This window comes from Vulpes lagopus, chromosome 1 (assembly GCF_018345385.1).
Source record: "Vulpes lagopus strain Blue_001 chromosome 1, ASM1834538v1, whole genome shotgun sequence".
Lineage (NCBI taxonomy): Eukaryota > Metazoa > Chordata > Mammalia > Carnivora > Canidae > Vulpes > Vulpes lagopus.
Window position 1 is genome coordinate 113,541,595 of NC_054824.1, and position 16,956 is coordinate 113,558,550.

General features: G+C 38.0%; 1 protein-coding gene across 6 annotated transcripts in view; it reads left to right on the forward strand.

Moving 5' to 3' along the window:
* Positions 1–16,956, forward strand: part of L3MBTL4 (L3MBTL histone methyl-lysine binding protein 4) — a 459,873-nt gene that overhangs the window by 319,492 nt on the left and 123,425 nt on the right. For 5 of the 6 annotated variants that reach the window (XM_041724323.1, XM_041724314.1, XM_041724342.1 and 2 more), the window contains one exon: positions 11,927–12,100. The exons of the other annotated variant lie outside the window; for it this stretch is intronic. In XM_041724323.1, the coding sequence (XP_041580257.1) occupies positions 11,927–12,100 (174 nt within the window). The remainder of the gene's footprint in view (positions 1–11,926; positions 12,101–16,956) is intronic. 6 annotated transcript variants of the gene reach the window in all.

Consider the following 16,956-nt stretch of genomic DNA (forward strand, 5'->3'; position numbering starts at 1 on the left):
AAATAAGTCAATCGGAGAAGGACAAACAGTGTATGTTCTCATTCATTTGGGGAATATGAATAATAGTGAAAGGGAATATAAAGGAAGGGAAAAGAAATGTTGGGAAATATCAGGAAGGGAGACAGAACATAAAGACTCCTAACTCTGGGAAACGAACTAGGGGTGGTGGATGGGCAGGAGGGCGGGTGTTGGAGGGGAATGGGTGACGGGCACTGAGGTGGACACTTGACGGGATGAGCACTAGGTGTTTTTCTGTATGTTGGTAAATTGAACACCAATAAAAATTAATTAAAAAAAAAAAAAGAAAAGAAAAAAAGGAAGAAAAGAACAAAGAAAGAAAACATTCGGAAAGCACTTAATCAAGATGGCATCAATAAGCTTTTGCCTATCAATAATCATTTTAAAAATAAATGGAATAAATTCTCCAGTCAAAAGAAAAAGACTGATTGAATAGATTAAAAAAAAAAAGGACCCAACTATGTTGTACTACCTACAAAAGACTTGCTTTAGCTTTAAGAACACACATAGGCTGAAAATGAAAGAATTAGAAGATGTTCCATGAAAATGGTTACCAAAAGACAGCAGGGATGCCTAGATTTATGTCAGATAAAATTATTGTGGGTCAAAAATTGTCATAAGAGGGGCGCTTGGCTGGCTCAGTCAGTAGAGTATGGAACTCTTGATCTCAGGGTTGTGAGCTTGAGCCCCATGTTGGGTGTAGCGATAACTTAAAAAAATAAAATATTTTTAAAAATTATCATAAGAGAAAGGCATTCATTATATAATGAAAAAGGAGTCAATTTATCAAGAGAATATAATAATTATAAATATGTGGCCAACATTGGAGAACCAAAATATATACAGTAAACATTAACAGGAGTGAAGGGAGAATAGGTAGCAATAAAATAGTAGACTTCAGTATCCCACTTTCAGCAATGGATAGAACATCCAGACAAAATTCAATAAGGACACAGTGAATTTGAACAGTACTGTAGACCAAATAGACCTAACACACATACAGAACATTCTGTCCAAAGAGGATAGAATACACATTCTTTTCAAGCACAGTTTGAACATTCTTCAGGATAGATCAAAGGTTAGATAACAAAACAAATCTTAACAAATTTATTAAGGTTGAAGTCCTGTAAAGTGTCCAACCACAATGGTTGAAACTAGAAATCAGTAACAGGAGGAAAATTTGAAAATTCAGAATTATGTGAATGTTTACACACCCCTCAATAGCTAGCAATTTAAATAAATCAACAGGGAATTTTTTTGAAAAAAAAAAAACCTTGAAACAAATGAAAATAAAATACAATACATCAAACTTATGAGATGTAGCAAATCCAATTCTAAGAGGAAGGTTGGTATTGATAAATGCCTAATGAAAGAAAAAGAACAATCTCAAACATCGTAACATTACAACTCAAGAAACTAGGGGGAGGGGAAGAACACAATAAGACCAAAATTAGCATGAGGAAGGAAGTAATAAAGATTAGAGTAGAAATAAATGAAATAGACATTAGAAACACAATAAAAAGACCAATGGAACAAAGTTATCTTCTTGAAAAGATTTAAAAAATTAACATACCTTAAGCTAGTTTAAGAAAAAAAAAAGACTAAATAAAATTAGAAAAGAGAGAGAAGACATTACAACTGCAACCATGGAAATATAAAGAATCAAGAGAGACCAATATGAACAAGTACATACCAACAAACTGGATAACCTAGAAGATAAATTACTAGAAACAAACTACCTTCTGAGTACAAATCACGAGGAAGTAGAACATCTGAATAGACCATTAATGAGTAAGGAGATTGAATGAGTAATCAAAAACCTCCCAACCAAGGAAAGCCCTGGATCAGATGACTTTACTGGTGAATACTACTAAACATTTAGAGAAAAATTAAGTCCAGTCCTTTTCAAACTCTACCAAAAAAGTGAAGAGGGGGAACAATTCCAAACTCATTTTATGAGGCCAGCAATTCCCTAATACCAAGGGATACTCTAAGAAAATAAATTTATAGGGCAATATCCCTAATGAACATAGATGCAAAAATCCTCAACAAAATACTAGCAGAACAGGATGCCTGGGTGGCTCAGTCAATTAAGCATCTGCCTTCAGTTTGGGTCATGATCCCAGAGTCCTGGGATCAAGTCCCATATTGGATACCCTGTTTAGTGGGAAGCATACTTCTCCCTCTCCCACTCCGCCTGCTTGTGCTCTCTCATTTTCTATCTCTTTCTCTCTCTGTGTCAAATAAGTAAAATCTTTTTTAAAAATACTAGCAGAGACTATCATAAATAAATAAAAAATTAAAAAAAAATTAAAAAAATAAAAAATAAAAAATAAAAAAATAAAAAAATAAATAAAAATACTAGCAGACCAAATTCAACAGTACATCAAAATGATCATACACTCTGATTGAATGGGATCTATCCCTAGGATGCAAGGATGGTTCAACAAATGTGATGCACCACATTAACAGAATGAAGAATAAAAATGTATGATTGTGATATATGCAGAAAAAGCATTTGAGATAATTCAGCATCCTTTCATGATAAAAAACTCTTAATAAATTAGGTATAGAAAGAATATGGCTCAATATAATAAAGGACATGACAAGTCCACAGCTAATGTTATACTCAATGATAAAGCTGAAATATTTTCCTCTAAGATGAGAACAGGACAAGGAAGCACACTCTTGCCACTTGTGTTCAACAGAGTCCTGTAAGGCCTGCCCGGGTAATTAGACAAAAAACAATTAAAAGGTCATCTAAATCAGAAATGAAGAAGTAAACTTACCTCTGTTTGCAGTTGACATGATCTTATATATTGAAAATCCTAAAGATTACATTGAAAACTGTTTCTGTATACTAACAATGAATTATCTGAAAAAGAAATTAAGAAAATCTCATTTATAACAGCAGCAAAAGGAATAAGGTACTAAGGGATAAATTTAATCACAGAAGTGAAAGATATGTACAATGAAAATGATGAAACACTGATTAAAGCAGTTATAAATAAATGGTAAAATATCCCATGTTCATGGATTGGAAGAATTAATATTAGAATATCCATACTGCCCAAAAATATCTACAAATTTAGTGCAATCCCTATAAAAATTCTAATGTCATTTTTCAAAGAATTAGAAAAAACAGTCCTAAAACTCATATGGAACCAAAAAAGACCCTGAGTAGCCAAAGCAGTCTTGAGCAAGAATAACAGAGCTGTAGGCAGTTCACTCTTCCTAACTTCAAATTATACTATAATATAATCAAAACATAGTAATCAAAACAGTATACCACTAGCATAAAAGCAGGCACACAGATTAATGGAGCAGAATAGATCCCAGAAGTAAATCTACATGGTCAACTGATCTTTGACAGGGGTGCAAGAGCACATAATGGAGAAATGATAGTCTCTTTAATAAATGGCATTGGGAAAATCGGATATCCACATGCAGAATGAAACTGGACTCTTATACGCAAAAACCAACTCAAAATAAATTAAAAACTTAAATGTAAGACCTGAAACTTTAAAACTTCTAGAAGAGAAAAATAAATAAATAAATAAATAAATAAATAAATAAATAAATAAATAAAACTTCTAGAAGAATACATAGGTAAAGAGTTTCTTGGCATTTGTCTCGGCAATAATCTTTTGGATGTGATACTAATGACACAAGCAACAAAAGCAAAAATAAGCAAATTGGATTACATAAAACCAAATAGCTTCTGTACAGCAAAGGAAACCACACAAAAAAAATAAAAAGATAACTTACAGAATAGGATAAAGTATTTGCAAACCGTACATATGTGATAAATCCGAAATATATAAAGAATTCATTCAACTTAATCACAGAAACCACAAATAATGTAATTTAAAAATGAACAAAGGACCTGAATAAACATTTCTCCAAAGAAGACACACAGAAGGCCAATGGGCACATGAAGACATGCTCAACCACACTCATCATCAGAGAAATGCAAATTAAAATCACAAGGAGATATCACCTCACACCAGGAAGGAGGACTATAATAAAAATAAAAAGATAAGTTTTGGTGAGAGTGAGAAGTGGGAATCCTTGTACATGGTTGTGGTAGTGTAAAATGGGGCAGCCACTGTGGAAAACAATATGGAGTTTCCTCAAACAATTAAAAACAGAACAACTGTATTACCCAGCAGTCTCACTTTGGGTTTATATCTAAAGGAATTTAAGTCAGAATCTTGAGGAGATACCTGCACTCCCATGTTCATTATAGTATTATTCACAAGAGCCAGGTTATAGAAACAACCTGAGTGTCCATCAGTGGATGAATAGATTGAAAAAATGTGACATATACATACAACAGAAAATTAGTCTTGAAAAAGAAGAAAAACCTGCCATTGACACCATGAATGGACCTGGAGTTCATTATACAAAGTAAAATAAGCATCAGAAATACTGTATTATTAATCACTTTAATGTGGAATCTAAAATAGACTCCTAGAAGCAGAGAGTAGAGTGGTGGATGCTAAAGGTTGGGGATGGGGGGAAATGGAGAGGTTGGAGGGTTAAAAGGCACAACCTTTCAGTTATGCAAGATCAATACCACATTTCTACCATAAAGCACAGTGCCTATAGCTAATAACTGTTACATACACTTAAAATTTTTAAGAGAGTAGACCTTACATTAAATGTTCCTACCACTAAAAAAATTTTTAAAATACTAAATGTGGTAGGAGGAGAGTTTTGGGGGTATTGATGGCCTCGTTGATGGTGATGATTTCATGGGTGTATACTTAACCCAAACTCCTCATATTGTATATATTAGATATGTACAACTTTTTATGTGTCAAAAGAATAATAAATCAGAATAAAATTTTTTTAAATAAAAAATACATGAACATTTAATTTGTGCTAGTCATTATATCAGGACCTTGCTTGATTTGTCCATTTGATTTCCACAAAAATCCTTATAAGAACTATGTCCTTTATAGGTGAAGAAGTGAAAAACAGAGAGGTTGAATAGCTTGCCCAAGGTTCTGGAGCTAAGAGCTTTAATCCAGTTTCCTCCGATTCTTAAACCTGTGCATTTTGGCACTTTATTCAACCAATTACAATGTTCCATTGATGTAGTAATTCTCTTTCAACTTCCTAACTGCCCATTGTAGCAAGTTCATAATATCTAGCATGACTTCACAGGCTGCATTACCCCCACAGAAATGTGTCTTTAGAACCAAATTCATTTTATCCAGCCTTTTGAATTCTGAGTTCAATAGCTGTAGATTTCTTTAAACTCTACTTATGACACTTCTGTTTTTAATATTTATTCGTTTTTGCTTACTATGTGCATTCATACATTTAATGACAGTTAAGTGATGATGTCAGCTATTTTATGAGCAAAAACTAGTCAGACTCGAAGAAGATTTATCCATAATTTGTTTGGGGCAAATTTAATGTTATTTTATTTTATTTTATTTTATTTTATTTTATTTTATTTTATTTTATTTATTTATTTTTTATTTTATGGAGAGGAATGACTTTATTTGAAAACGAGCTGAATTTGAAGAAAACTAGCCCTAAGACCTAAGCATCTTATATCTATACTGGTTGGTTTTTGCCCATTTATGTGTTTGAGAACAATATAATAGAAATTGTGTTACATCCTCAGATATTAAACTATGATGTTTCTTCCTGCTCTGTATTCCAACATGTATTATTATTTGTACTTGCTCCTTTTTTTTTGGCATTGAGAACATTACTTAGTTTTATTTGGTCAACAGGAGTAATGAATATGAGTATTTGTGCTTGCTCTCCTCATAGAAACAAAATCATCAATAATTTAAGTCACGTTAGCTTTTAAAAGTTTCTGTAAAAACTATTATAGGTATTCCATAATTTCAAAAAACTGAACTTTAGTATTTATCATGTCTTTCAGTGTCTTTTGGCCAAAATAAGTATTTTCTTAAGAATAAAAGATGTTAAGGGATCCCTGGGTGGCGCAGCGGTTTGGCGCCTGCCTTTGGCCCAGGGCGTGATCCTGGAGACCCGGGATCGAATCCCACGTCGGGCTCCCGGTGCATGGAGCCTGCTTCTCCCTCTGCCTGTGTCTCTGCCTCTCTCTCTATCTCTCTGTGACTATCATAAATAAATAAAAATTTAAAAAAAATTTTTTTTTAAAAAAAGAATAAAAGATGTTAATTTCACATTCTTCTACTCTGCGAGGTTAGACTACCCACGTATTACAGACTGAAAGGGAGTAGCTTATTTTCATACAGTTAAATGACATTGAGAATAAACAGTTTTGAGTCTACTGGGAAAGTGTGGGGTGGGGTGGGGTGTGGTGGAGTGGAGTGCTGCTCCTCTTATGTGACCATGACTGGTATGATGCCAGGCACCTGCCACAGGATGAGCTCTTGTCGCTTCAAAGCCCAAGGCCAAATTGGCAGCATTTATTTTTCTAATTCCTTCCCATTTCCTCTCTGACCCCCTTTCTTTGCCCAGTCTCAGTGGCCTCTCACATGATCTGATGGAGGCAACTATTTAGTGCTTCCCTCCTGCCTGTTGTTTTGGGGAGGCAAACCTCTCAGACCTTCTCATGAATGCTTCCAAATAGGATGCTTCTACCCACTCCAACAAGTAATTCTTCATATTTTGAAGATAGATGAAGAGACTTAGAATTTAATCTCCTAGCTGAGATGATTCTTCTGTGTTGTCTTTTGTAGGTTATAGCAGGACAAGAGTATATATTGTTGGCTAGTAAAATAAATGAGACTAAAATCTAAAACACAGTAGGCCTCATCAGGGCTGGGTTAGTTACATTAGAGAAGAACTCCTTAAAGTCTAACTCTGTCTCTAATTGGTGGACTACATGAGGCCATATTCCTAGAGCAGGGCTTCTCCTGGGAGCTACTGTCTGTTTCTGGCAACTTCACTTTTTAGGATCAGGAGAAAGGTTGTCAACGACTTGACACTCTTCCTGAAATACTGCTGACCTCTGTGTTTTCATTTGTTTTGGAATATAGCACTGGGGGGGGGGGGTGCTATTTCATCTTTGCTGTTTTGCTGAAATTGGTCACACTTCCCAACATTTTCATGTCATGTCACAGAGAGAAAATGATAATCAGTACTTGGGAACAAGAGGAGATTTAGAGCCTGGAGGAGACTGCTCGAGGCTGGGAGGACTGAGCTGGGACTCTGGCTCCATAGGCCCCTCCCAGCTGCCCTGAGAGTGTAGCTGTATACCCATTGGGAAGCTACCCTTACGTTACTTGTGACAACTCAGTTATAATCTATGGGCCAAACTGCCCACTGGCCAGGACTTGAGAGAGCATGGCCCATTATTTTCACCAAACAGGGTAGTCAAAGAGAAGCAGGAACCAAATTTGCAACTTGGGTATGAGAAAATGAACACAGTGTTGATACAGATGATAATATAGTAGAATGAGAAGAGCCAGAGTCCAGGAGGTCTGGTAATCAGTAGTCCTCATCTAGACTCAGAATTGGGGCCAGATAGGAGAATCCATGATGTAGGTAGGGATCCCAATTAGAGAGCAAAGCACAGTAATAGAGAGTAATTCAGGGTGAGAAGCACATGAAGGACTGGCCAGGTGGTATCTGCAAAGTGGCCCCTCACTCCTAAGTTGGAATTGGTAGGCAGAAATCCTGGGAGGGGGCCAAGAAGAAAATGGGAACATAGGGCTTCTGTCCCCCAAATTCTCACTGTGGCAGTAGAGGAGGCACTTGGGAACAAGGACTAAGGCATATGCTTTTATAGGAAACCCGGAGCCCACTAGCCGGCCTAGACTCCTAAACAAGGCATGAGCACGGGTATCAGCAGTGGGCACTGCTTCAGGTCTGGACCTTTGAACCCTAGAATGAATGACTGGGTTTAGCAAATACCTTTGGCCTCAGATCAGGATTAATCCTGGGAATGTAGGGGAAGCTCACCAACCTGTGCACAGAAGGAAGGAGGAGAATCCAAAGGCCGAGGGCCCTAGGCCAGACACAAAAAGCAGGGATTCAGTGTCAGCTGCCGGGCAATGCTATGTCCATCCCTACCTATGCCCAGCTCGAAGGCAGAGCAACAGTCAGGAATACTGCCCTTAAAAGAAGTGCAGGACGTTTTTCTAAAGAAAAAATACATACACTGATAAAAATTACTTTTACTTTGCCACTTATCCTCAGATGTTAACATTATGCTTACGTATCCTAAAAAGCAAAGCTAGTATGTTTAATTGCCATCATCTTTATGTTTCTTTTTGTTTATGAAGAGGATTGCTGGGACCTCAGTTTTAGATCTGTCGGAAAACTTGTCTGCAACTGCCTGGTACCTTTTTGCTTTGTTTAGTGTTTACACTCTGTTCATGTGCCTTGCTATTGGTGAACTTAGGGCTGATATTTGTTACCAATTATTCGATCGAACCATATGAAATTCAGATATTTGACTATCATTGTCTTTTAGGAACTGCACTTTCTTATGGGTCAGCTGATTAGTTCCTGCTGTCTCTACCTTCTTTTCTTGCCAACAGCAAACACACTCTTAATTAAGGAGGGCTGGGGAAATCATCTGCTCAGTCACAGGAACTGTGTCTTCCACCCAACACTGGTGCTTAGTGCTTCTCCCTCAGCCCACAGTGTCTACACTCCTATCTTGGCCATAATGAGCTAAAATTTGAATGTACTACTTTCCTATCAGTCAGAAGCTGAAATTTTACCTTGACCTACAGAGCTTTAAGCCATAGAAATTTCAGCTTGTCAACAGTTTTCTAAAGAGACTGTATCTTCAGGACCTCCTTTTTCCAATATTTAGCTAAACCAAAAGTAAGTTTTAGAAGTTTTAGCACACCTAGGGCACCCAATTCAGTGGGGGTTTTTCCTATGTATTTAGATTTATATGTACTTATGAATATGCATGCTGTTACACACACACACACACATATGCACATGAGTAAGGGTCTGCATTTGCAGAAAGGCAGGCCAAAGTTTGGAATGCCATCTCTTTAACATGACTATGTTCTATGTGCCAAGAACACAAGTAAGCACAGGTTTGTAATACAGAAATTTGTTCACAGCACAACAGCAGATTGGAAAGAGTACAGACTCTTATATCTGAGATGCTAACATCCCCACTTCTTTTGTACTCGTGTCTCCCATCATTATCTTCTTTTGAGTTATTCACCAAAATACGCAACATATGTTTCTGTCATTTAATATATTCTTCTGCGGGGGATCCCTGCCCCCCCCCAGCCACCCCAGTGGCTCAGTGGTTTAGCACCTGCCTTTGGCCCAGGGCGCGATCCTGGAGTCCCGGGATGGGGTCCCATGTAGGGCTCCCGGCATGGAGCCTGCTTCTCCCTCTTCCTGTGTCTCTGCCTCTCTCTCTCTCTCTCTCTGTCTATCATGAATAGATAATAAATAAATAAATCTTTAAAAAATAATATTATGTTCTTCTGCACTTCACACTTCATTCTAATCTGTATAACCTGGAGATGTGTCCTCACAGAGCTTGCCTGGTGGAATCTGGAGGTGCCCTATTCTAGTGAGCTCGGGGTGTTCCATTCCTCACTACTGGAGACAGAGGGGCTAGACATGGAATTAGGAAGGAACAAGCAGGCCATTAAATGACTAGAGGGACTGATGGTTGAATGGTTGAGGGAAACCAAATTTCTCTCAACTGAAGCAAGTACAGAATGAGAGGGTCTGTGGTGGCTGTCTGTGGTGCTGGACAAATAAGCCTTAGGAAGAGAGCATAAGTGCCACACAACACAAATCATGTTGGAATTAAGAAAATTCGTGACTATAACGCGCCATTTCAAAGTCTCAAATTGAGAGTATGTGTTAGATGGAGAGCAAAACTTCTGAGTAATAATATCTTAATGAAAACTCAGTTGTGCTTGAAATAAACATTTCCCAGTTTCCCTTAGGATAGCCTCATGCCTTTCAACTTTTATCTGCAGAAAGTTCTTCCTAAACTTTCCTTTAGATCTAGTATGCAGCAGCTTAAACAGATCACTCCTGCTGTGTTGTTACTGGAAACAGTACTTTATCACATCTTTGCTTCTCACACAGAACTCTAGCATATGCTGACGTATTTCCCCTAGCCATTAGTCACAGTAAACAAAGTATTGCTCTACCCTGTAAACACCTGCGTAGGCTTCTCTTTGCACCAGGATTATGCCACACTTCTCTCATGTTTCTTCTTTTGATGATGCTAAAATCCTTGTCCCCTTTCTGCCCACCTGATTGATTGGTGCTATTAATTAAGTGATCTATTTTGAGGCTTTTCAAAAACGTGGCAAGCAACTTTCCCAAAATTGTGTGACTGTGTGTGACTGTTTTCTTACTGCACAAAAATGTATAAATACCATCTTTGGGTATTTAGTAATAAATAACAGAAATAATATACGTAGAAAACTTTGAGTTTTAATGGACCTATAGTGCACACTCTGTAGAGACAGCTTTTTGTTCTTACTATAAATTATATTTATTTATAAATAAGTTAGCTTCTTCACTAGGTTTATATTCTCTAAAATTCCTATGATGTAGCAGATACTCAGTTAATGGATTATTGAATCAACAACTGAATAAGTTAATAAGTCAATGCCAAGTATTACGAATTATAGAACATGCATGTAAAAGGGACCCTCTTTTCTGTAGCAAATGCTGCTGATCATCCCTCTTGCAGTTCATATTCACTCTGGCTTGTTGGGTCAGGCTGGTGTCATCCAGAAGATCAACTCTAGATGTAGGTTGGTACTAAAGGCCTTCTGAAGTTTGACTCTTTATAGGCTCTCCTTGGAAAACTCCAACAACTTTAAAATAGAGGAAAAACCACATTGGTCCCTGATTTTATCATGACATTAAAAGAACAACAACAACAACAAAAAGTTCATGCATCCAAAAAGAATTTATTTCGCATCATATGTCAGCAAGTGTACAATAAATTGGAAGTAAATTTCTTTAAAAGATCCAATTACCAAGATATTGATGTATTTGACTGTGTGCTTCCCTCGATGGAGAGGATGATAGCACTACTATATTGGAGTGTGTGTGTGAGAGAGAGGGGGAGAGATTTATCATGGTTCCAACAAACCTTAGGGTTGGATCTGATTTTCCCATTTTACTGGAGAGAAACCAAAGCTTGAGCATGAAACACCTTCCATGAGGTTGCTTGCAGGTGACCTGTCACACCTGTGCCTTCCCTCATAGAGGCTCCCTCACTCCTAAGCAGCAGCAGAAGCTTGGAGCTTTTTTGGAGACAGGAATGTTGGCACAGAAGTCTGGCAGAGACTACCAAGCAGTCCATAGAAAGGATCAGATCACATGTCCTGGCAAATCCTTACCAATTAGGCTCTAGACAACATCCAAGATTGGGGATTCAGACTTTACTGTGGTCTCTCCTTTTTCATCTTAGGTGTTCCTTCACATTCAAACACAATACTTCCTAGCAAGTTTCAGGAGGATTAAGCAGAAATACAGACACAGTTTTTCTGTATACATGAATGTTAAATAAAAGCATAATATTCTCTGATACCGGTGAATATTTTTAGTGACCTGTAGTATTTTGTGATGTTGGTAGTCAAGTCAGGGCATAAATATCAGAAGATACAAACTTTGAATTAAGTGTTTATATAACATTTCCATTGGTCTACCAGAAGCACATTATGTTATTCTTAGATTTTTAGGTTTCCAAAATTGTATAAACTGTATGTGCTGATAACTCTACCTCTCATACTCTGCTGATCAGTGCTATAGACTGGAACATGAGATTTCTTCAAGGGGCAATAGGAAAATAAACTTATTAGGGTGTATTCAGTGAAAGAATAAGGTCTCCATCCAGTTCTTAAAATTTGGATGTAAGTCTGTTCCAGTGACAGTGGATTCCTGATTTATCACTCTAAACTGACAACTGTGCACCCATTTTTATACAAACCAGTGCTTTTGGCTGCCCGTATTCAGACATGAACTTGAAAAAGGAGGCAACTCTTCATGACCATCTGAGAGAACAAACACAGGCACATTTGGAATCTGACTCTTCACACTCAAAATCAAAGAACCTCTGCAGTTTGAGCTTCAATGGAAAACATGAAAAGGTGAATAGTCAGCCCAGGTAAGGAATTTTTTGAAAATGTAAACCAGAAAGTAAACCATGTAGAATGGTAAAAGAACAAAATTTTTAATAGTAAAAAAAATAGTTCCTTATATTTATTTGAAATAATTATGTTTGGCTTTGGATATTATTATGTTCACTGGCTCATAGAATTCATCTAAAGCTTAATGTTCATGTAAAAAGACATTTTCTATGTCTTTGTTCTTAAAAATTGGAATTCACCTCTTTCTAAATCTACATATTACATGGAAGCAGTAAGAAAGCACATCTCATCTATATAATTCTGTAAGTTCTCTTTTGCCTTGAAAACCTCTTTATTCTTTGGGATAGTTTCAGAGATGGGCTGTCTTTAGGACGTGGCCGAGTATTTGCATCCATGCAGTCCTACCAGGATTTCCTGTCCTGCCTGTTATCTGTCTTGTCCTTGTTAATCCAGATACCTCCACTTCAGATAGGATTTCTTCTTTCTTGAAACAGTTTCCATGTTGATTCATTGGTAACACATTATCCTTTTGTTCTTAAATGGGAATTTAAGCTTAAAGCATCAATTTCCAATTTTTCATTTACATGTTACCGTTTTCTAGGGAGCTGCAAATGCAACCTTATAAATTCAGATGTTTTACCTATGCCAGGAATTACAAACACAGAAAAATCTGACACTCAGTAATTGGAGACCAGACAGAGAAGGAGCCAAGAAGGGCTGGGCAGAGAAGTGGGGAGCGAGTGTTTTTCAGATCCAGTTGCAAACAGAAGGCACTCCTGCTCAAGCCCTTGAAAACCAGTAGACCCTCCTTGTGTGAGCTTTGAGGGAGCAGAGCGGCTACTTGATAGGCTGCTGTTTCTCCCCCATCTCCAGAGCCTTGCTTCTTCCATTCAGCCCATGTGAAAGGAAGAGGTGAGCTCCTCTCATCATGCAGGAGCCTGAATTCCAGGGGAATGACTTCATGCTCATTTATGCCTTCAATCTCAGCAGGGCTGCTACTTCCCTCCCAGGGGGAGACCTGTCCATTGGGAGAGTTTGGTGCAAAGTGTATGTTTTGTTCTTTTTCAAGCAAATGTTGGTATAGTGTATTTAGATGCCATTTCATTCTTGTTGAACAGCTAATTTTGGTTTTGATCTCTCTGCACACCACTGTGCAGATTATCTCTCCTTTCCTGCACAATTTATTTCCTATGGATCCACATGCCTATTTTCGTAGCTGTATCTCGCATTTTTATTATTCGTTAGACACCCACTTCTCTTGTTGAAACTTCACAGGGTCTGGTTGTTCTTTACTGCTTTCCCCCCCCCCCCCCCCCCGCCCACACTGTTTACAACTGTAAGTAGTTGAGAGCTCCCGCATCCTTTCCATGTGCCAGTGGAGGGAGAATATTTTCCTTTGCTTTTTTTAAAACTGTTTTCCGAGGAAGGGTGTTTATTTATCCCAGAATTATGGAGATTAGTACATCCTGTTGGCCATATTTTTTTGTTCTGTTATCTTTTTATTCTCCAAATAAAAACTTAGTCAGTTTCTCTTGTAAACATTTTAGGCATTCAACCTCAATGTCAAAAATTGGAGAGACAAAACAGACATTTGAACTGCTTAAAAAAAAAAAAAAACAGTTAAACTGCCATGTTCTCTGAGGCTAGCTAAGCCTTTCCTTTTAGCAAACATGGATTCATGGCCTCCCCTCTCTTGAACTCCTCTTGGGAACTTACTATTTTCAGTATATTATTATGTGCTTCACCATTTTGAAGGGGATTTGCACTGAACTAGATCAGATAAGCATAACTGCTATAGGTAGAAAGAAGTAGAGAGTGTTAGTTGACAACCAAGCAGAAAAATCACACATGATCCTATCCTGTAGGATTCTATTCACGTATGCCCAGTGCTGTGTAAGTAGCTGAGTGAGGGGAGGGGAGTCATACTGTGCATAATTGAATTCTTAAACTTTCTTTTGTTTTCCAGTCTCAAGACCAAAGCCTTCCTTTTACTCCAGTCCCAGTCTACTATTTTTTCATTTAACCAACCATCATGACAATGTTTGTATAGTATTGGTTGCAGTGCCCACTTTGATTCTGTCCCCATCTCTGTGACATCCTGTTCATGGTCTAGAATTTCAGAGTAGGGAAAAAACCAGAATAAAGAAGTCATAAAGGAATCATATGTGGGATAATTACAAGCAGAAAAATTACATTTAACTCTCCTCACAGTTTATTTGTAGTGGTTTCCTGAGACTAACTTTTCTCTAACCCAAATCTTGGCTTTTAAAATCACAAGGTATCAGATACAGGTGAAGGAAAATATTTAAATTCCATCTCTTTCTTCTAGGTGTTGAGGAGAATGATTTTTACCTGGCTCATATCCAAGGATAGGCATGGGGGATAAATTAGTGAAACTTAGAGTTATAGTTTCCATCTCTCCTCCCATTCGTCCATACATCTATCCATTCATCTGCTAGTCCATCGCCGAGCTCTGGACAGGCCTTCTGTAATTGCTTACACCAGCAACACTTGTCACCTTAGAATCTCCAGCCTTCTGACAATTCAAGTACAAAATGTAAAATGAACTCTTGACATTCTTCCAAAATCAATTAGATGCTGCCCCAAAATTTAGGGAATTTGTCTTTTTCCTAACTGCATCCCAATTTTGTGATTACTTTTTTTTTCAAGATTTTATTTATTTATTCATGATAGAGAAAGGCAGAGACATAGGCAGAGGGAGAAGCAGGCTCCCCCAGTCCTGGCACTCTAGGAGCACGCCCTGAGCCAAAGGCAAATGCTCAACCACTGAGCCACCCAGGCGTCCCTGTGATTACAAGTATGTTTGTTTTCATATTAATCTTGGTAGAGGGAATTATTAGTAGTAAATCATGTACTTAGGTTCGCATTTTCTGAATAGAAGGTCAAGGTCAAGTTGAGTAGATTATGTACCACTAAAAGTTTACAAGATTCACATTCATAGATAGCAGTAGTATTATATGTTAATACAACTTTAAAGAGCCAGTCTCATAATAGGTCATCATTACTGAAAAACTAATCTTTTCTCCCTTGCACTAATAGAGTGAGTAGTATTACATTCATGTGTATTAAGTACAGGCAAACGACCTTATACTTGAGTATCTTTCATTTAGGTATATAGTCAAAGTGAGAGGGGATATTTTTAATTTGACAGTTTATAGTTTGCAAATACATTACCTTTAGAGCTACCCATAATCTTTTGATTTAGGCAAAGCAGTTATTATTGTCAGCATAATATTGCCATTTATAGGTGGGGAAGTTGAGATCCTTGGTAGTAACTGATCAGGACCTAAATATAGGTGTTCTGATTCAATCCAGCATATTCCTGTTTCAGTAAACTAATAGTAGTAATACCAGAAGTATCAGGAATAATAACTATCTAATATTAATATCACACGCTTACTTTGGTCCACAAAGCACTGTGCTAAACAGTTTGTATATATCATTGTGTTAATTTCGTTTTATCCTCACACATCTTATGTATGGTAAGTATTCTTATTCAGATTTTATAGTGTAGACACTTGCAGGGTCAGAGAGGTTGGTCACAATTTTCAGGATCACACAATTAGTAGGAAAGGTCTATAGAGCTGCCTAACTCTAAATTTTATACACTCAACTACGTTAGACTAGCAAAGGAATGTCAGTTTAACACTTATAAGGTCCTGGCTGATTATGTCTAGATGACTTTTTTTTAAGATTTTATTTATTCTTTAAAATATTTTTAAATATTTGTTTTATTTATTTATTTATTTATTTATTTATTTATTTATTTATTTATTCATGAGAGACACTGAGAGAGAGAGAGAGAGAGAGAGAGAGAGAGAGAGAGGCAGAGACACAGGAAGAGGGAGAAGCAGGCTCCACGCAGGGAGCCCAACGTGGGAGTAGATAGATCCTGGTTCTCCAGGATCACGCCCTGGGCTGAAGGCGGCTCCAAACCGCCGGGCCACGGGGCTGCCCTCTAGATGACTTTCTACTCTGTCTAGCATTCTCAGGGTCACCTTGTGATGCATTTGTTTCTGATTTTGTGAAAATAGAACTATGGGAGGGAAGAATCTGACCATGATTTCCCAAAACCTTTTATTCTTATTTATACTGCATGTAATATAAAATCTTTCATCTTGAACACATTTCATTTTTTTTCTTTCTTTTTTATTTAACAAACCCTTGTGTCGAGGGCTGACTTTCAATAGATCGCAGCGAGGGAGCTGCTCTGCTACATACGAAACCTGACCCAGAAGCAGGTCGTCTAGGAATGGTTTAGCACCAGGTTCCCCACGAACACGGGTTGCGTGACGGGCAGGGGAGGCGGCCCCCAATACGGCTGCGCCCCTTTTCCCCGGAGGAGGGGCTCTCCGCAGGGGACCTGGTCCTGTGCGCGGGGTGCGCCAGGTGGCCTGCAGGTGGGGTCGGCGGGGGTTCGGCCATCCAAGGCCAACCGAGGCCCCGTGGCGCTGCTGTATTGTTCCGCCTGGGCCGGATTCTGACTTAGAGGCGTTCAGTTAAACACATTTCAGTAATAATAAACTAAAAGCCTCTCTGCAACAAGGGAATAAAGTTATACTCATTATAGCAGTTTCATCATAAATTACTTTGAAATGCAACTGCCCCCTCCCCCCGTATTATCTGTTAGCTGGCCTCGTCAGGCCTACGTGGAACATTTTTTCAGGCATTTCCCACTCACTTAAGTTTCTTTTTTTTGTTGTTGTTTTTTATGATAGACATAGAGAGAGAGAGAGAGGCAGAGACAGAGACACAGGCAGAGGGAGAAGCAGGCTCCATGTAGGGAGCCTGACGCGGGACTTGATCCCGGGACTCCCAGATCGCGCCCTGGGCCAAAGGCAGGCGCTAAACC